Source organism: Ictidomys tridecemlineatus, chromosome 16, assembly GCF_052094955.1.
Source record: "Ictidomys tridecemlineatus isolate mIctTri1 chromosome 16, mIctTri1.hap1, whole genome shotgun sequence".
NCBI classification, from domain to species: domain Eukaryota; kingdom Metazoa; phylum Chordata; class Mammalia; order Rodentia; family Sciuridae; genus Ictidomys; species Ictidomys tridecemlineatus.
Window position 1 is genome coordinate 43,795,032 of NC_135492.1, and position 21,198 is coordinate 43,816,229.

At 39.8% G+C, this 21,198-nt stretch overlaps 1 protein-coding gene across 8 annotated transcripts in view; it reads right to left on the minus strand.

Annotated features, from left to right (window-relative positions):
- Nucleotides 1-12,282, minus strand: part of Grm7 (glutamate metabotropic receptor 7) — an 825,658-nt gene extending 813,376 nt beyond the window's left edge. For 6 of the 8 annotated variants that reach the window (XM_078033532.1, XM_078033530.1, XM_078033534.1 and 3 more), the window contains exon 1: nucleotides 11,415-12,281. In XM_078033532.1, the coding sequence (XP_077889658.1) occupies nucleotides 11,415-11,933 (519 nt within the window). In that variant the 5' untranslated portion in view covers nucleotides 11,934-12,281. Of the gene's footprint in view, nucleotides 1-11,414 lie in introns of all 8 variants that reach the window. The other 2 variants (XM_078033535.1, XM_078033536.1) reach the window with 1 other exon arrangement.
- Nucleotides 12,283-21,198: the final 8,916 nt, after the last annotated feature.

A 21,198-nucleotide genomic window follows, 5' to 3' on the forward strand; every position in this document is an offset into this window, starting at 1 on the left:
GTAGACTCAGGATTGCAGAGATTATAATAGGCATCTAAGACCCAATGTCAGTACATGATAGGAATGAATTCAATTTTTGTCTGTCTGACTTTGGCCTCAATTACAGAACTATATAATTAAGCTTTTTTCCCTTTGCTTGATGCTCCTTTCTGCCTGAATATTTTCCTCAGTGGTTCCCTAGGTGATGAGAAGAGAAAAGTCTTTTTCCTTGACTCTAACTTGCCCTAACACCCAATTTTCCTTCTTAAACAAGAGATTGCTTTAATGAGCAGCAACAGATGCTGTGGACCAGTGAAGACTAGGTGACAGATATTGGGAAGCAAATACTCTCTGACAACCCTGCCCTTGCACAGGGAAAGGACAGGTATGTGGGTTAGGGAGTAATGGAATAAGGCATAAGACTGATCACATATGAAAAAAATAGCAATAACACTACTGATAAATCAACAATCAACTCCCCTGGGCTGTAGGTGTTGTATTAAGCACTTGACATTGATAATCTTGTTTAAGCCTGAAAAAGTCCTAGGAGGATAGAACCATTATTATCATTATTTTTCAGGTAGGAATAGTGAGAGGCCCATGGAATTTGTTAAGCAGTTAGCAAGTAAAAGCAGGGATTTGAGCCATGTTTAGTACCTAAATGCTTAACCATAGCTATACTGGCTCCCCAAGATTAAAAAGTGCAACTTTTTAACTTTTCCCAGAAGTCATTCTTGCTGTCCAAACTTAAATTTCAAGTCCAGGACAAGTATATGAGGGGTGTGGTGGTATTGAAGAGTGGAAGGTGAGGGAAAGCTGCTGCCTATCATTTCATAACAATGAAATCAGCCTTACGTGATGCAGTCTTGTGATAATCTTCTTAATTAATTATCAAAAAGCAAGAAGCAAAGCTTAAAATATAAATATGTCCTTACTAAGGGGGATGGTGAGACAGTATATTTGACATTATGCTTAACTATTCCAGAAATGGTGGTCCCAGTAGGCAGAGAAGCTAGTAACTGTGGTCTTTCCAAAATCAAAAGCAGTATTTCATTTTCCTAGTACACTCTTATGCCTGTCATTTATCTACTGGCCTGTTTTATTATTTCTATATAAAAAGATGCTAAGTCGGTGTGATGAGGCATAAAAAGGGTGGCTGAGAGGGAGCCACGGTGCCTCAATGTGTGTTTTTTTTTAAATCTTAATTCTATTATGCCAATTCCACTGAACTTAATTATAGTGAATACAGAATTACACAATTACCCTCTGTTCTGTTCTTCAGATGCTATATTTTCATAAAATTTACTACATGCTGCTCTCCCCCTGAACACTAGAAATGGATGTGTGTTGATATAAAATGTGTTATAATTACAATTAAAATATAGCTTACATAATGATAGTGGTAAAATAAAATTATAGATGAGTAGAGACAACATGGTCATGAATTCTGAGTATAAGTACATATTTAGACCAATATCTGGTAGCCAAATAAATAAGGAACAAAATTTCGGTGAAGCCAAAGAGGCTATTAAGGGTATATAAATATCTAAAGGGAATCTAAACCAGGGAGATAAAATTTCCCTATCCAGTTTTCATTTAAAAGGTGAATGAAGGACTGGAATCATGGTTCAGTAGGAGAGTACAGGTTTAATCAGGCACTATGCCCTGGGTTCAATCCCAAGCACCAAAAAATAAGTACTTTTTAAAAAATAAGATATTAATAAAATTTATGAATTTCATGAACTGTTCAAAGTATCCAAAGAGGTATCTTAAGGCAGGCATAGTTTTTCTTCTTGAATACCTGGGTAACTGCCTAAACTTAGCAAATGTATCAGAGATGACTAATTCTCAACCAAGTTTAATGAGGCAAATAATAATAATAATAATTATTATTATTATTATTATAATAAATAGTAGACTCCCAACTAAAAAGCTCTAAATTGCTTCTCATTAAAGAAGTACCCAATCACAACTAACTTAAGCCTTACAGAATATGTTTACAATTACAATTTCGTGGGGGGGGGGGAAGGAAATTTAAATGCTTCTTCTAAGTGTTTGTCCTAATGGCATCTGACTAAAATAATTGTGTATTAAATATTAGTAGAATAATGTGAAACCATTGTGCTCAGTTGTACCAAGAAAACAAACTACATAATTTCTTTTTCATTTGTGATAATTATTTTTTGCTAATATGGATTTTTCAGAACCCACAGTGCTAACTGTGTTCAATGCTGGAAGTAACCTTTTCATGTGATTATTATTTTTGTGTGTGGAGGTGGTGCTGGGGATCAAACCCAGGACCCCTCAATGCTAGGCAAGGGCTCTACCATTGAGCTACATCCCAGCCCTGTAATCATCCTTAAAATCTCCATTTTATACAAATTTACCTCTTGTTCAGATCTTCCTTCCAAAGTTGCATACCTGTCTAGCTGACATCTCTACCTGAATGTGAGGAAACTATCTTGAACCTTCTATCTTCAAAATTGATCTTTAAACTCCTAAACTTGCCCCACCTAGAGTCTTTTGCATTTCAAATGATAGTATTGACACTGCTCCAGATAATCAAATTATAAATCTTGGATTTGGATTTATCCTTGTTGGCTTTCTTGGTTTCATATCCCACATTCCATCTACTAGGGGATACTACTTCAAATAAGCCACTTCTTGGAATGTCTGCTGCCAACATCCCAGCTGAAGCCACTAAACTATCATCTATCTCAGGAACACTTAGAAGTAGCTGCTATCTGTTCTCCCTGATTCCATTCCTCCTTCCTTATCCTCAATACTGACTACAGTGCCTTTTAAAACAAAAGAAATCATGTCAAACCTCTGGATCCTACCTGTGGTTGTCTACATATAGAAAAAAGAAAGTGCTTGTGATGACCTCCAAGGCCTAACACTGTCTCCATCACACCTGAGACCTCAGTCTTCCTTTTGCCTCTTCCTCTCCATTGACTCTGCACAACTACAGTGGCTTCCTGGATATCTCTCCAAATGCCAGGCCCACTTTTGCCTTAGAATTTCAACATTGGTTGTTCCTGTTCCCAGGCAGCAATGTTCTCCTAAATCCACTCCACCAACTCTGACCTCAAGTCATTGCTCATGTCCCCCTATCAAGGCCACCCTGACCACACTATTTGAAACTGGAGCTACATGTAAACCCTTGCAGCAGGGCTGACCCAGCAGTCTTCAGCACATTCCAGGTTCTCTTCCTTCCCTTATCCCACAACTTCCAATATAACATAGGATTTATTTATAACACCCATCTGTTTTCACACATGCTAGTGTAAGCTGAAAGAGAGGAAAGAAGAGAGAGACAGAGAAAGAAAGTGTGTGCTTTTTATTGATATGTCCATGGAAGTACACATGGAAGGGGTTTAATATATATTTCTAGGTTGTAGATGAAGAAAATAGGAGTTAAGAGAGAAAAAGTGTTTAAGAAATTTTCCAGAAATTCTGCGGCTATAAAAGTGTTGCATAGAAATCCAAACTTGGGTCTGGCTAACTTCCACTGCTCTTAGCTTCTCTGCTACCTTAACTTCACAGAATTTGTGATCTGTTTTAATCAGGGCATGAAAATTCTCATTCCACGGAACAGTATCAATAAAGTATTTCTCTTACCCCAGCCCCCCAGACATTCCATTCAAAGAAAAAGAAAACAGAAAAGAGTGAAATGCAGTATAGGTAATAGGGTCATTTTACAGCAAATTTAGCAATAGTGATTATTTAAGCAGTAGTGACATTTAATGATAGTACCATAATAATAAAAGAATAGCTTTTAGATTTATAGAACACTTATGCCAACTTCAGTGCTAAAATATTTCCATGCATATTTCATGCAATTCTTACAATTACTCTGTCAGACAGGCAAATTTTTATTGTCCACATTTCAAAGATGAAGGAATTGGTGAAATGTGTGATACCAGTTTGATCAAGGTCAGACATGTATTAAGTGGAGAGTAATGATTTCAGTCCAAGTCTGTCTAATTCCAGGATTTGACTATTAATCCTTATAGGGAAATTCTGATAATTCTCTTGATACTATGTTTTTCTCATGAGCAATGGCCTCAATGATGTTTGCCTGACCAGATACCTTCATAGCATACTCAAGTTTCAAACATGATAAAAATGTTTAAATACTACTTTAACAGAAATATTTCCATCTAAACAATGATGCAGAAGGACTGAGCCCTTATAAGTGGCTAAGTTGCTACCTTCCACCAAGACACAGAGGAAAAGTCAGCAGCTCGGAATGGAGAACACACAACACCCAGAGATGGAGACTTTTGTAAATGGCCAATTATAAAACTATTAAGCTGCAGCACTTTTATAGCAAGAGGCAAAATAATCCATTAAAATGAAAATTCTCCTATCCTTCCCTCCACAGCCCACACAAACATTAGTGCTGCATTTATTAGGAGGTACTTCCTGTGCTCTGTCAACTTCACTTTGAGCAATTGTATTAATCCGTTCCTCTCACTTTTGCATATGTATCTGCATGATGGATTTCTCCACTGAGGTTTGTAGAAAGGGTGGAGTGAAAGAAATAAAGTTTAGGAAGAGCCATCAACAATCATGATGATGAGCACTGAATCAGGACAATAAGGAAGATTTTCTTCTCATTTATTTGAATGAAAATTCTGTAGATTTGAGCCTGCATAATGGGCTACCTGGTGACTAACAGAGAAGAGGAACCTTATATTTGGAGATATGAGATTGTGTGTTTCAGTTTCTATGGGCCTACAGAATTCATTTTGTCTTAGAAGTGAAATACAGTATTTCTGTAAATAGATATAGAAGTAACTGGCAACTTTGATGTCTTCTAACCACTATGTTTTCAGGGCAGGCAAATCTATAATTATGCTAATCATTTCTACATTTGTGCAATGACTGAGCAGTATACATAGTCATTAACAGCCTGAGTGTTATCAGAAAACACGAAGTTGGAACCCAGACTTTGCTCCTCACCAGCTAGGTGACTTTGGGTTATAAAAATTACTTTCCTTTTCCCCCCGAGCTGGACAATGAAGATGACAATATGTACATTTCTAAGACTATTGTGAGAACTAAACGGGAAGAAGATATTTTTAGTACATGGCACAGTGGCTCAGTTTGTACTGAGGACTCAGATTGTTATTGTGGTCACTATTACTATTATTGAAAAAAAATTAGAACTCTTATTTGCATAAAATGTGATATGTAGCCTATACTGTTGTAATTTTATATATTTCACTTTTGATCTTATAATCTAAGAACTTGATTCAAGAAACATTTAGTAGTAAACATAATTGAAGGTTAGTTGTCAAACATGAACATGTCATACATTAAGAATTATGATACTCTTTTCAGATACATATTTCCTACAAAAGGGTTTTCTTTTTATGCATATAACATTTATATTTACTGTATCAATTTTTAAGGTCCATTAGTTAATTACTCTGGCTATATATATGTATATATATATTGCATAAATATCCTCTTAAATATTAACCATATATGCAATTTAGTTGTTGGGAAAATGTGTTTGCAACTGATTTTAGTTGCATATTTAAAGAAAAGGGGACCAAAGTAGAGTCAGGCTTGTTGCTTACTGTATAGGGACCCAGAAGTTTAATATACTTTGTATTCCATTATGCCATGAAAATGTTTCTGTGCCCTGGGGATATCAACAGAAGATTTGCTTTAATGAAGGGAACTGAGTACAGTTCCAAAGCTTCTAGACAAGAGGCCCATAGGTTACAGTTTACATCAAAAGTATCTGCCCTCTCTCTGAACTGCATCAAGATAGGAAAAATGTACTAATGAATGCTTTAAAGAAATTGTAATATATGTTAGAAAGAGTAAGAAAGGATGTAGACTCCTGAAGATCCCAAACCAGGGCTAGAAGGATTATGTTTAAAGCACAAAAAATGTATGTTATTCTTCACTTAATGAATGCCTGTCAGTGAAAGTTACATTAATGTAGAAAATCAATTGTTTTCAATTGTATGTGGCAAAAATCAAGCTCAAATAGTGAGGAATTTTTTTTTTAATTTAAAGACATGTACTAAAAATTTAGAGGTGAATCTAGATTCAGTGCTAATTGGACTTATAAGTTCCAGGTCAGCTGGGCTCCAGCTTTCTCTCTACTATTAAGCCCCATTTACTTCAGTGTGAGTCTTTGCTACAGAAAGTGTTTTCCTGAGTTGGATGGTCACTGGCTGCCCCAGCATCCCATCAACTCCATTTTGGAAATTCCAGAGAGAAGAAATAATTTTCCCACTTTTCTTTGACAGATATGTCTTGGGGAGGATTCTGATTGGTCTAGATAGTCAGATACCTACAACTGAATTAATCAACAGATTTATTCAGCCTGGGACAAGTGACTCATCTCTGGGGCCAAGAACACAGGCAGACTGTCACTATTTAGCAGTTTCCCCAAAGAGAAACCTAATACTGTTGTAAGATGAGATGGGATGGAACACTGGATAGATGAAACTGTAAACTCCAGAGTTCTCCTACCCTGTCTTGACCACATAGTTAGCTCCCACAAGGTCACTTTCTCTACCACCATCCTTGATCTATATGATGGAGGAGCAGATTGATAAAAGAATTCCCGAAAAGTCTCAATATGGGAAATTAGTAAATAACGACCAAGTCAGCTATGTGAAAATACCCTTTTAAATTCTCCCAAACTCACTGAAAGTTCTAACAGGGAACTGGAAAGATGTGTCTGAAGGTTTTGATAAGAGCAAATTTTCTCCAATCTAAAGAAAAAGAGGAGACACTCCTAGAAACTACATTTTTAATTAATTTTTAAAATTTACATATGACAGCGATATAAGGAGGCTGATTCATAGTGGGGTAGGGAGGGGGAGCATGGGAGGAATAGACAAACTCTAGATAGGGCAGAGGGGTGGGAGGGAAAGGGAGGGGGGCACAGGGGTTAAAAATGATGGTGGAATGTGATGGGCAATATTATCCAAAGCACATGTATGAAGACATTAATTGGTGTGAATATACTCTGTATACAACCAGAGATATGAAAAATTATGCTCTATATATGTAATTAGAAACTACATTTTTTAAAGAGAAAAGTCAAATGAAGTAGATGAGTGAAGAATAATTAAGTGACTTATTGAGGGTAACTTAACTTCCTGATGATGGCAGGATTAAGAAAGACTACAGAATACTCTGTAACCTACCTATGGTGTTTTATATCTAATAAGACATAATCTGCAGGTAGGTACAAAAAATAGAGCAGTTGTCGTTTGCCAAAACTCCAAACATTTGTGAAACTGAAGTAAACTTGCTCATTGCTTCAATTATTCCCCAGGGGAAAAATGCCCAAAGACATCCTAATTATATGGGTTGCATATACATAAAATACACAAGGAAGTCTCTTCAAATATAGCAGGTGCATGTCTTCATTCCTTCCCTCTCTGCTCTTTTAAAAAATGCCCCTTTAAAAAGTTCCCACTCACCATCTGTTAGGTAAATTTCCTAAAACCCAGTAAATGTAGAGTCAGAGATTGTTATACAGATTATTCCAAATGGCAGTGACACCTATATTTATGCAATTTAAAAAATATGTAGGATAGAGTTGCCTTTAAAAAAAATTCCCCACTATAGTAATACCACATTACCCCAGGAGCTGAGTTCTGTTCTATTACATAAGAGAGAGAACAGGGGGAGAGAGAGAAGAGTGGGAGCTGGGTAGAAAGGAAGGGAAAGTGTAAGCACTTATGTATAAAATACTATCCTAGAAGTTTGACATTGTATTTTTTTCAATGAGCAGATGAAAAAAATATTAACACATTTACAAATGTATGTCAATTTTGGTACGGTCTTATATTTGCATATGCTCCCATAAGGATACAGTTGACCATTATTTCCATCTAGTTAGTTTGGGGGAGAGGACAAGTGGAAGAGATGCTATTCAATTCCAAGTCTATACTCTGATCCATGTCACTACATGTAAAATACTGTTCATTCAAAATCGGATGTAGCAAAAGTTATTTATACTGTCATAGTGTTTGCTCTCAAGTCAATAACAGAGGAGCCTTGAATAAAAATGTTCCCATTACTTCCCAGTATAATATATCTTATTTACAACCCATAAAACAGTGGTCAGAGGAGATTTATTCTTTGGTCACCAAATTATATAACCTCTCAACTGTAAGCCATCCCCACTATGTGATTATTTTCTCAAAATATGTTACTCATAGTCAATATTAATTTATGTTTAATCTTTCTTAGCATTAAGAGAGTATTATTTTGCACAGGCTCAAATACAAATCTCCAGAAATTCCTCCCTGATGCTTCCAGGCTGAAAATGCATTGCAAGGCAGTGGTACTGATTTAATTCTACTTGGCAGAGCCCTGGCCACACACTAATTTCATTAGCCTCAAATTCCTGGATTTGGAAGACCCACTGGATATGATTCCTGTTCTCAGCCATGTCATTTACTAACCTATTCAGTGTGGCTGTAGAGCAGAGAGAGAGAGGGGGCAGTTGCTCAGCTCCTATCTTTGGGTTATCTTTGGACCAGAACAGGAAGGGGCAAATGAGAATTACAAGTCAAAGACACTATTTAGTAGTCATTCAAACCCAGGTCCTCACTTTCAGCAAAGAACTTCATCCCAATGCTTTGCCAGTGGCAGCAGCAGCAGCAGCTGTTACATCTATTGCTATCTCATTACTCTCTCCTGCTCCCCAACACCCCCACACTTTAGTCCCAGAGAATTTCCTCTCCCAAGCTAGAGACTTAGCTCACCATAGATTTATACCTCAATTGATTAGTTTGGCTTCACCTCACACCCCAGCAACCCAGAGGGATCAGAGGGAAAAAGAATACTCAAATCATTGTAAAGAATTCAATCATTTGGAGGAATTTATTTTCTATAGGACAATTTTAATTGAGCTGAACCCTGGAATCCCAGAGAAGATTCACTTATTCTCTTTTTCTTCATTCTCTGATTGTGTTTATGAACAATGGGGTCCGTGCACCATTATTCTCCTTACTCATTTTGCAGGCTGTCAGAAGCTGGAAAGCTGGGGGCTGGACTTGCATGCTAGGAGCTTCTGAAATCACATGCAAAAAAAAAAAAAACCACTGGGAAAGAAACACACACACACACACACACACATACACTCACACGTCAACTTGGGCAATGGCTAACTAATGGCTATCTAGCTTGCAACACAAGCTACAAGTTAGTGCAACCTCTTCTCAATAAAATGCAGGTGAAAACGGGGGGCTCTTTTCCCCTCAGCTGTTCAATCCAACATGATGAATAGCTGCAATTTGCAAATTAGAGGAATGACAGTGTTTTCTTTGAATGTTTTAGTCCCAACCCACACTGCACACACTGGCATTCAGTTCCTCTTCTCTGGGGCTCAGGGAATGGGGAAACTGATTGTAAGATCAGCTGTTTGTTTCCATAAGTTGCCTCAGGTTCTAACACTAAGATGAGGAATTGGTTCCTGCTGTAATCTTTTCCAGCAAACAGTTCTGAGCTTAACCTGCAAAGGCTTTCTTGACTTCAACGTGTCTCCCTTTTTTCAGACCCACAGGTCCATCTGCAGTGGGCTCAATGCTCTGAGTGAAGAGACAAACAGGCAGCAAAATGATTTGAAAATGCTAAATACAAAATGTGCCTTCAAGCCCCAGGAATGAGAGGAAAATGCTATTATCACCCCAAGCACTGCTCTCTCAAGTTGTCCAGCACTGAGCTCAGAGATAAGGGAAGTACTTCTGGGTTTTGATTATAAAACCCCAGGTTCTTCCCCCAAAGCAAGCAACCCAGATTTAATCTAACCCCAAAGCACTTAAGGTTTACAAACATCTAGAGACTGTCTATACTGGTACACTCAGGAGGCATCAGGGTTGTTCTAAGGACCAGAGGGGCCATGCCAGGCTGCCCCCTTGGATGAATGCCCCCCCTTCTTGAAAACAAACTTTGCACCCAAGGAGGTGAGCAGTGACATCCTGAGTTTGACAAGGAGTCCCCTCCTGAAACCCACACCCTTAGAGAAAACTCTTAAGAAAGAGACAATTTCTCAGATTTGGACAGCATAATGGTGCCAGGAACATCAAGCACATCTGGGGAAGGGATTAACCAGGCTTGGGTACCATTAAGCACAGAGAACCTTTCATTAAGAAAGGGCCATATCAAGACAGAGATGAATGTAGAACTTACAACTGAGAAAGGATTCTTGAGAAAAACAGAGGTTGAGGGGGAGAATAAATAATAAAGGGAGGGAAAACAGAGCAAGGAGACAGAGATAGATGCACATACAGGAAGAAACACGGAGAAGAGATCCCTCTGTCGCCGAGACTCTGAAACTCATTTTCTGAAGCTCAAAGCTATCCATTTTTACCCAATGCAGCACTGGAGCCCCGGGGCAGAGGCTGCAGGAACAGGAGGCGAGAGAGCACTGCGGTAGAACCCACCGCTCATCAGTCCCGGATCTGCCTTCCTCCAATTTTTGCCACGGCTCTCGGGAACCGGAGTAGAACCTCGGGTCCCTGCTAAGCGCACCCCACCGCCCCAGGCGCATTCTTGCCTTGCTCTGAGAATCTTCCTTTGAGATCAGAGTCCAGGATTGGGGTTGGGGGCTGAATTAGGGAGGTGGAAGGCGAGGGGGCGGAGGGAGCAGGCAGTGAAAGCTATTTTGTTTCGCAGTTAGCATGAGCTCATCTCTGGGCTGAGGTCTTAAGTGGCAAGAGTAGAAAGCTGATCGTCCAGCTCCTGCCAGTGGCGGAACTGCAAATGCAATTTAGATGGTGCAAAAAAAAAAAAAAAAAATTGCCCGGAGGAAATCAATTGGGGGGTCACGTCTGCAGGTGGCATCTCCACGTTTGGGGAGGTTCCCCCACGTATCTTGCCCCTGGCTCTGTTGAAGACTGGCTACAGGTCGGAAATCCAACCCGAGAAAGAAAAGCTATTAACATCCACATCTAGCTGACCCCTCAGTTTAAGAAATGCCTCCTTAAGGTCGTCTCAAAATTTTCCAAAGAACTTGAGGTTTCTTAGGTGGCTCCAGGTGGGACGCTAGGGAGTTAGGAAATGCCCAGTTTCTAGGCATCTTCTCATCTTTCATATCCATGCGCCTAACCTGCTTTTCTAGGAGCCCAGCACTTTTACCAGCCGGTTTTCGGACCATATTTCACTCTAATGCAAACCCATTTAAATCATCGCCTTGTTTTTCGCAGATTGCTTCTTGTAAATGGGGCCATAAATCCAGAATGTCAAGTCGGATGGAGTGGAGCGTGGACAGGGGAGAGATGGAACCTCCTAGGATGGAGAGGGAGGGATTCGGCGGGATTTCCAGAGTGGAAATGCGGGAAGGCCGACCTGACCCCGCAACCCTGGAGTCCAAACCAGCTATTAAAGCTAAAAGCGCCTAGAACCAAAGCATGTTCCAACCCGAGGGAGCGCCCCCCCCCTACCTGGAAAAGCCTCAGAATGTTGGCTACCATGATGGAGACCGAACTCCCCGAAGCCCCAATCACTCCAACTACTTTCTCTGGCTTGACGAAAACGGGGGGCTCGCCATTGGTGCAGCGCACGTCGGAGGTGTCCTTCTGGATGAGCGCCTGGACGAAAGTGAGCGACTGTTCGAGCGCATAAGTGTCCCTGGAACAAGTGTCCAGGATCCGCGCGCCCAGCGTCACGTTGGGCAGCAGGTTGGGATCGCTGTTGATCTGGTCCAGGGCATAAAGCATAGCTTCCAGCCTGTGGATCCCGTTCTCCCTCTTGATGTCGCCACAGGGCACTCCGCTGGGACCCTTGGCGTGCACCGGGAACAGCCCCCCAAGGGTGACGTCCCCCTCAATCCGGATCGAGTGCGGGGCGTACATCTCCTGGCCGCGCGCCGCCGCCGCCAGCGCGCACAGGAGCACCTCCAGCACGCAGCAGGGGAACTTCATCAAAGTCAGGACGTGGAGCAGCTTCCCCAGCTGGACCATGCTGCTCGGACTGCTGTGGTGGCGGCGGCGGCACTGGAGGGGATGGTGGTGGGCTCCCGGAGGTCCGGGCCCCTAGAGGTGAGCTCCTTTGGGGAAGCCCAGGGACTTCTGCAGGCACCGAAGGTGGGGGCGCCCGAGGATGGGCAGCCAGACAGGGTGAGGGGTCCCAGGGCGCCCGCCAGCCTGGGGCGCCTAGCGCTCTTGGGTTCGCCTGCCAGTGCGCCGCGCTCGCGCCGGGGCTTGCGGCTTGTGCTCTCGAACAGCCCAGCACTGGGGAGAGGGCAGGGACTGCTATCGCTTTAAATGGTCGTTCGGCTCCCTCTCCTCCTCCCACTCTCTCCCTCCCTTCCTCGCCTGCTCTCCTTTTCTCCCCACCCTTCCCAGCGCCCGCCCTCCCCACTGGTTTGCATCATCACGCAGGGAGGGGCTGCGTGCTGAGGTACGGGGGGAGTGGGTGGGCGGCCGGGGAAGGGGGGAGGTTGCCTCGCAATGGGAGTTTCATGGTCCCCAAGGAATCTAGGGATTTCGGGTCGCAGGCGAAGGCTGAGCTCTTGCCCCCAACTCACTGTGGAAGCCTCTTGTCCTCCTACACCCACACCAACATTATGGGTATAGGTGGCAGCAGTCTTGGGATGAGCCTGGGATGACTGGTGCTGACTGCTCCCAGTCCCTAGGTTCGGAGACTTGGCTCTTCCCTCTGGGAGAACGCGAGGGAACCAGGAGGAGGAGGAGAAGCCAGGGAAGGAGTGGCACTGGGATAACCTAGTCTTTACTCCTGATTCATCCTTGTGCTAGTTTTTACTAAGAAAAACCTATAACACACCGGAGTCTGATTCATGATTTAAAAAACATTTACCTAGACATTTATCCTATCCATAGGGCTAGACACTGGACTAGCCTGTAGGGAAGTAGAAGCCAAGAGCAAACGTTAGAGATAGCATTGCATCATTGGTATTTAGGGGTTACTAGGGCTATAGCTGGCTACACTGACCGCAGTCTCCAGCAGCTCTGTGTCAAAAACCTCGGACTCATTGTTTTTCTTCTTTTTGTCGCTAGAGATGGAACTGAGAACTCCGCAGAGCACACTTTCTTCTCTAGCTCTGACAGGTGTAAGGCTCCCTCCTACCTATTTCCAGAGACATTTCTGAGCTGGTGACAAGCTTTTGCGGGTTAGGAAACAGCAGGGAAGAGGTGCTGCTAGGAGAAAGGGACACACATAAGTCTCCCTGTAGATTAGGAATGCCTTTCTCTTTCTCTGCTGGGGATCCTGGGGTAAAGTCTGGATGCCAAAGCAGGTTGCAACTGCAATTATGAAGCTCTTTATTATAGGTGTTCCCTCCTGCAAAACTTGGCCCATTAAAGCAACAAGTGGCTCTCATTCCTATGTAAGGACATGTAATATTTTTGTCCTTGGGAACTAGAGTAGAGTCAAGGAGATTAACTCAAGGCTTGCTGAGACTTTCTGTTGGAGCACACCAAAACCATATTGCATAGAATTGAGGGCAGAAAGAAAACCAGACACAGATGTTTGTTGTTGATGATGGGAAAGTATTACTGCATTTAAGAGGAGTTGGGAGGGACAAAAGATGGGTAGTTTATTATCTCTGCCGCCAACTACCTGTGTGCCCTTGGCATTTCTATTCCCCTGCTTGAGTTTTAGTTTCCCCATCTGGAAAATGATGAGATTGAACTGGATGCTCTCCAAGTTATCTTTTAACTCTCAAGTCCTCTGTTAAAATAGGCCATGTCCCTTTGGCCACGGTGCTCTTTTTAGGCCAATGTTCTCTGTTCCTTTATGTGTAGAAAACCAGCACAAAGATAGCTAAAGATCATTAGCAACATTTTCTGGTGTATAGGACTTTTTGTTTTGTTTTCTTTTGCTGAATATCCACTTTCCTCCTTCTGTGGAACACTCCATCAATTTATTTTTGGACAGACCCCTGCACATTTCAAAGCTTGGGTTTGAGAACCCATTCCATTTCCTACAGTCTAGGCCTGGCTAATCAGAGCATCAGATCCTTCTGGCCCAAGTGCTGAGTTCAAAGATGAGCACAGAGCCCAACCAGAGCCATTCAGAGTTAAGCCCCAGATGGAGCACCTAGAGTGGAGACTCAGGGTTACCAAATACCACACAGACATATTTCTGTACAAATCAGATAAAAATGGTCCCCCTTCCTCAATATGCTTTATGATTCTCTTTTGGGAAATGGTTATGCAATTCTGATTCTGTAAGAACAAGATGTTTTACTGTGATCTTCCATAAAACCATGCTGTAATTCATATATAAACCTGCCCTGGTACACAGTGTAACTATCAATCACCCTTTCATTTGATGACTTCCTACGTAAATGCACACCATGTACAATAGTGTACAATGATGACACCTACTTCTCTCTCCCAGTCCCCCAGCTGTGAGCGTATAACCCTGTCATATTTTGTGCCGGCAGTTTCCACATGAACAGGGAGATATTTGAATTCAAAAGAAGAGAAATAAATATAAAGAGACAGAGACAGACAACACAGACAGACAAATCAAGTGAGAGAGTGAGAGGAAGAAAGAGATTGGAGCTTCATTAAAACATTTGTGCTCCTGGACCCAGGCCTGTTAGAAAGAATGCCTCTCGACTCTTTCAATTATATAGTATTTTCTTTCTGTTGTTTGAAGCCCCAAAGATTCCCTTCTAGTTCTTCTGTTTCAATACTGGAAAAAAAAGGTGGAATCCCCGGAGATACTATCCTGTTAAGATAGCACAAACTAATTTGGAAGGGAAAGAAGCAGCAAAGGAAGCCACAAACAGGCACACATGGGAACTCAAGTGCTAGTTTTTAAGCGCCCGCATCTCAGGCAGTCTTTGACCAAGACTACATCCATTTTTAAATTTTAATTTCAGGCTATTTATTAGAAACTCCATGCCCCAAACAAAACAAAGCTAACAAACAAACAACAACAACAAGAGAGATAAGTAACAAATAGTGCCACCTGATTTTTCACCTGTACGTGTCCCTGGTGGTGCTGTTCTCCTCCATTTTCATCTTGCATCCTGTAATTGCTGAATGCACATCTCCTAGCTGACTGTGGAATGCTGCCTTACTCTGTGTTCCTTCCTTGCTCTGTTCAATTCTCCCCAAACATCTGGCAGCCATCATTATCGTCCTTGTAGTGAAGCATTTGTGTGCAAGTCTTATTTCCCCTGCCAAGTTATAAGATCCTTGAGGGTAAGGGCTGGGGATTATTTATCATTTTACCTGGGACAATGCTGTGAATGGTGTTTTGTGCCTAAGATACACTCATGTGTTGAATGAATCAGAACTGGTTTTGTCATTCCACACCATCTTTATCTGACAGTGACTGAAACCTAAATTAGGCAGAGCAGGAATACTGGCAGATAAATTACTACCCTTTTAGTCATCATGCACAGTTTTTGGAACTCAAACAATAATTAGTGTATTTTGAAGTGGATTTGCTTTTTAAAAATTTTGAGACAGGGTCTCAGTAAGTTGCTTTGGGCCTCCCTTAATTGCTGAGGCTGGCCTTCAACTTTCGATCTTCCTTTCTAGCCTCCGAAATTGCTGGGATTACAGGTGCATACATCACACCTGTTTGAAATGATTTTGTTTTCAAAATAGTTTTTAAACCTAAGGTGTTCTAACTGTAAGGAACTTGATAAACCTTTCATGAAAACTTTAATAGGACTTTCTGGAGTCAACTGCTCATTCTTAATTCATTAACTGTGGCCACTGCCATAGGCTGCTTAGGGAGGTCACAAGCACAACCTTCTTTCTATAGCCAGAAAATATAAACACCTGGATTACACAGCAAATGAACTCTATCTGTGTATGGTGGCACTTTCCTGTAATTCCAGCAACTCAGGAGGCTGAAGCAGGAGGATTGCAAGTTTGAGGCTAGCTTGGGCAACTTAGCCAGACCCTGTCTCAAAATAAGGGGTGTAGCTCAGTGGTAAAGCACCCTTGAGTTCTATCCTAATACTGGGGGGAAAGTATAAGAAAGCAAGTTCTGTTACTAGAGAAACCAGAATGTGATGCTGAGTTTGGAAAATCATCACACATGCTGGGCATGATGGTGTACACCTGTAATCCCCACAGCTTCAGAGGATGAGGCAGGAGGATAGTGAGTTCAAAGCCAGACTCAGCAACTTGGAAAAACCCTAAGCAAATCAGTGAGTACTTTTCTCTAAATAAAATCTAAAAATGGGCTGGGGATGGCTCAGTGGTTGCCTTGGGTTCAATCTCCAGTACAAACAACAACAAAAAACAACAACAACAAATCATGACACATTCAGTTTCTACAGTATCTTATTCATCTTTATACAGTTAGCCAGGGTACACAGAATCTGGTCCTTCATAGATGACTTGGGGATTCCATTTTGTTTCTGTTTTTTTTTTTTTTGAGAATATGGACTGCAAATTTCTGTGTAAGACTAGTTCATGCAGAAATGTGCCAATCATTATTCTAGGGCCAGGATTGATAGGAGGGGAAAGGAGTTTTAGGGACAAATATTACACATTATAAAGGCTAAGATTAAGTTACTGGAAGATCAGTTTTTGGATTCTGACACTCCAAATAGAAGTTGAGGACATGGAGCACTTAATAAAAGAGAGCCCAGAAAAGTTGCAGTTGAGTAGAAGGGCTAAACACTCACCCTAAACAGTCTTAGAAATAATATTAGAATAAGCCTGGAAAAGATCATTTCGATCCACAAGTACCTTCATGCCTACTAAAACAAAATTGGACAGTTTTTAAAGGGTGACAATAAAATGCAGACACATAACTATGTTACATTTACACTGTATTGAATTCAGTGCAAATCAAACACGGAGAATGCTGGAGGAAAAAAAACTACTCAACAAAAAGAGAATCTGGAATGAAAGATTTTGGAATTAGCACCTAAACACAAACAACAAAGTAGACCAAGTACTGGAATTATCCACATGGTCTCTTACATTACATGGAAAAGTGCTCATGTTGATGTAATTAAGGTAATCAATTAGTTGACATAAAGGTAAAGAGATTATCTAGGAAGCCCATCTGACACCACAGGAATCCTTCAAACAAAATGACTTTGCTGGTTGCAAAAGAGAAAAACAGATGTGAGGAAAGATGAAGATATGACACAAAGGAGAGTCTCTTTTACTAAGAGGAAGAAGACCACATGGAAGGACCTGAGAGTAGTCCTAGGAACTAGTTGAAAGACAGCCAGAGGGAAGGCAGGGACATCAGCTCCATCTTGGCAAGGCGCCAATTTCTATTAACAACCTCAGAGAAGATAGCAGTGGACTCTTCTCAGAGCCTCCAGATGGTATCTAGGCCTGACACCTTGATTTCCATCTTGTGATGGCTAAGGAGAGAATCCAGCAGAACCTGCCCAGACTTCTCACAATAAATGGTAACTTGTGACATGGCAATAGAAAACTAATACAAACAGACACTGTAAAAATGTTGAGGAGTTTGAGAAAGAAATACATATAATTAGGAAAGAACTAGAAAATACTTTTTGAAAAGAACCAACTAGATCATCTAAAAATGAAAAATCTAATAGAGTAAATTCAATATCTGAAATTCAATGCCTGTAGCAACAGGTGCACACTGCAAAAGAAATGATCAATGATATTGAAGATACATGGAACATTAATCAAAACAGATCCCATGTTGCTCTCTAAACCAGGTCTTAATACATATTAAATCATAGAATTAATTCTGATAACAATAGCATTAAATTAAATGTCAATAACAAAATGATGTCTTCAAAATCCTCAAATATTTGAAAATTAAACAACATAAGCCCAAATAACACATAATTCAAGTATTGTGGGGTCGGGCTCCAAATTCCTTAATAGGACACCCATAGCACAAGAGTTAATAACAAGAATCAACAAATGGGACTTACTCAAACTAAAAAGTTTTTTCTCAGCAAGAGAAACAATAAGAGAGGTAAATAGGGAGCCTACATCCTGGGAACAAATTTTTACTCCTCACACTTCAGATAGAGCCCTAATATCCAGAGTATACAAAGAACTCAAAAAATTAGACAATAAGATAACAAATAACCCAATCAACAAATGGGCCAAGGATCTGAACAGACACTTCTCAGAGGAGGACATACAATCAATCAACAAGTACATGAAAAAATGCTCACCATCTCTAGCAGTCAGAGAAATGCAAATCAAAACCACCCTAAGATACCATCTCACTCCAGTAAGATTGGCAACCACTATGAAGTCAAACAACAACAAGTGCTGGCGAGGATGTGGAGAAAAGGGTACTCTTGTACATTGCTGGTGGAACTGCAAATTGGTGCGGCCAATTTGGAAAGCAGTTTGGAGATTCCTGGGAAAGCTGGGAATGGAACCACCATTTGACCCAGCTATTGCCCTTCTCGGACTATTCACTGAAGACCTTAAAAGAGCATGCTACAGGGATGCTGCCATATCAATGTTCATAGCAGCACAATTCACAATAGCTAGACTGTGGAACCAACCCAGATGCCCTTCAATAGATGAATGGATAAAAAAAATGTGGCATCTATACACAATGGAGTACTATGCAGCAATAAAAAATGACAAAATCATAGAATTTGCAGGGAAATGGATGGCACTAGAGCAGATTATGCTTAGTGAAGCTAGTCAATACCTAAAAAACAAATACCAAATGTCTTCTTTGATATAATGAGAGCAACCATGAACAGAGCAAGGAGAAAGAGCAGGAAGAAAAGACTAACATTAAACAGAGTCATGAGATGGGAGGGAAAGGAAGAGTAAAGGGAAATTGCATGGAAATGAAGGGAGACCCTCATTGCTATACAAAATTACATATAAGAGGTTGTGAGGGGAATGGGAAAATAAACAAGGAGAGTAATGAATTACAGTAGATGGGGTAGAGAGAGAAGATGGGACGGGAGGGGGGATAGTAGGGGATAGGAAAGGTAGCAGAATACAACAGTTACTAATATGGCATTATGTAAAATTGTGGATGTGTAACCGACGTGATTGTGCAATCTGCATTTGGGGTAAAATTGGGAGTTCATAACCCACTTCAATCTAATGTATGAAATATGATATGTCAAGAGCTTTGTAATGTTTTGAACAACCAATAAAAAAAATAAAAAATTAAAAAAATAGGAGAAAAAAATCATTTAAAATGATAATATAAGCAAACTGTGTAAATTTGAATGATACAAACTAAAATAGAATGATATAAACTCCCTATTAAAAAATAAGTTAACTCTAAGTAGAAAGAAAAAAAATAATAAAGAGCAGAACTCAATGAAATAGAAATAGAGCAAAAATAGAGAAAAATCATTAGTACCAAAAGAAGTTGTTTGAAAAGTTAAGTAAAATTGACTCTTTAATTGGACATGAAATAAAAAGAGGAGAGAAGCAACCAGTATGAGAGAACATAACTCTGGACCCTCTACTTATGAAAAGATAAGGAAACAAATGGTATGAGTAATTTTATGTCCATAAAATAAATAATAATGAAAGGAAACAGGTTCACTGAAAGACTCAATTTAAAAAAACTGACTCAAAAGGAAACTGAAAATCTGAAGAGGTTTATGTCTCTTAAGTTGACTTTATGATTATAAACCTTCCCACTGTTGCTTGGGCCAGGTGGTAGAAATGAGAATTAACTGTAAAGAGGCATGAGAGATCTTATTAGAGGTGTTGAAATGTTCTAAAACTGATTTAAGGTGACAGTTGCACAACTTGGCAAAGTTAATAAAAATTATTAAATTATACCCTTGAAATAGATGGATTTCATGAGTAAAATGTATCTCAATAAGCTGTTTAAAATAAAATCTATGAAATCATATGTCTTTAAAATTCTTCCCTTAAGGAAAAATCCAGATTTAGATGAATTTATTCACACAATTAAGGAATATCTTTTACAGACTCTTTAAAAAAAGAAAAGAGAGACAAACAGGAATGGAGAAACATGTAATTAAATACATAAAACATGTAATTTGATAAAAAACTTGTTATATAAATCAGGTTATCATGCTTACATGCATACACATTGAGAATAAAGAATTTATATATCTACTCAATAATATATATAGAAGGCAATGAGTATATAAAAAGATGCTATAAATATTTAGTTACCAGAGATAATCAAAACCACAATGAAATGCCACTACCTATTAGAATCACTAATAAAGAAACTACCATCCCAAGTACCAGCAAGGATGGGGAAAAGCCAGTACACTGTTGGTCAAAAGGTAAAATGGTACAACCACTTCAGACAACTCTGGATCAGTTTCTTATAAAGTTAATCATACATCTGCCAGGCAATCTAACATTTTTACTTCCACTCAAGGAAATAAAATATGTCTATGGAGATGTCTATGTAAATGCTTATAATAGTGTTGCTGCAAACACCCAGAGAGTAAAAGCAACTAAATATCTATCAAGAGTGTAAATACATCATGGTACAGTTATACAATAGAACCATTTCTGTTTATGACCAAAAAAACCCAAAAAACAAAAAACTATAGATATAGCACAGAGAAATCTAAAATTTGTTATTTCAAGTAAAAGTAGACAGGAAAAAAAAAGATTATGTGCCAAATGATATCTTTCATTTGAGAAACCAGAAAAGCTTCAATGTACAAGAATAGCTTTTCAGCCTGGGTGTGGGGGTAGTGGATGGACCGTGTAAATAGAGGTACAAAATACTTTTCTAGGGTGATGGAAATGTTGCATATTTTGAATGAGGTAATGCTATAAGATTTATGCTTGGTTTACATATTTATAACATTATCAACCTGTATATTTATCATGTGTGCATTTTTATCAAAATTACATCTCAATAAAGATGATATAAAGGGTTAAAAACAATATGATCCTAGTAAATAATTGAACTTTTTCTTACATATTTATCTCATCTATAAGCTGAAGTGATATTTTTCCAAGTTTTAACATTTCTTTCAGTTCTAATGTCATTATTCTTATAACTATTGATAAAAATATAAATTTGGATAACATCTCCTTGTCAACTTTTACACTTATATTTGTGTTGCTTCTTGTTAATAGCATTATTTTCCCATAAACCTAACAGTAATAAACGTTGAAACTGATGCTTTCCAGAAAGCATTTATAAAAGCTGCTTTAGAAAGTGCTGCTGATCAAGTCTCACTTAGGAAGATGGGATCACACCCAAATTACACCTAATTTTATAGACCTCATAAAAAAGTGGACCTTAGAAAGCTTTGAATATTGAATATCTTTTGATTCTCTTGCCTTTCATTCT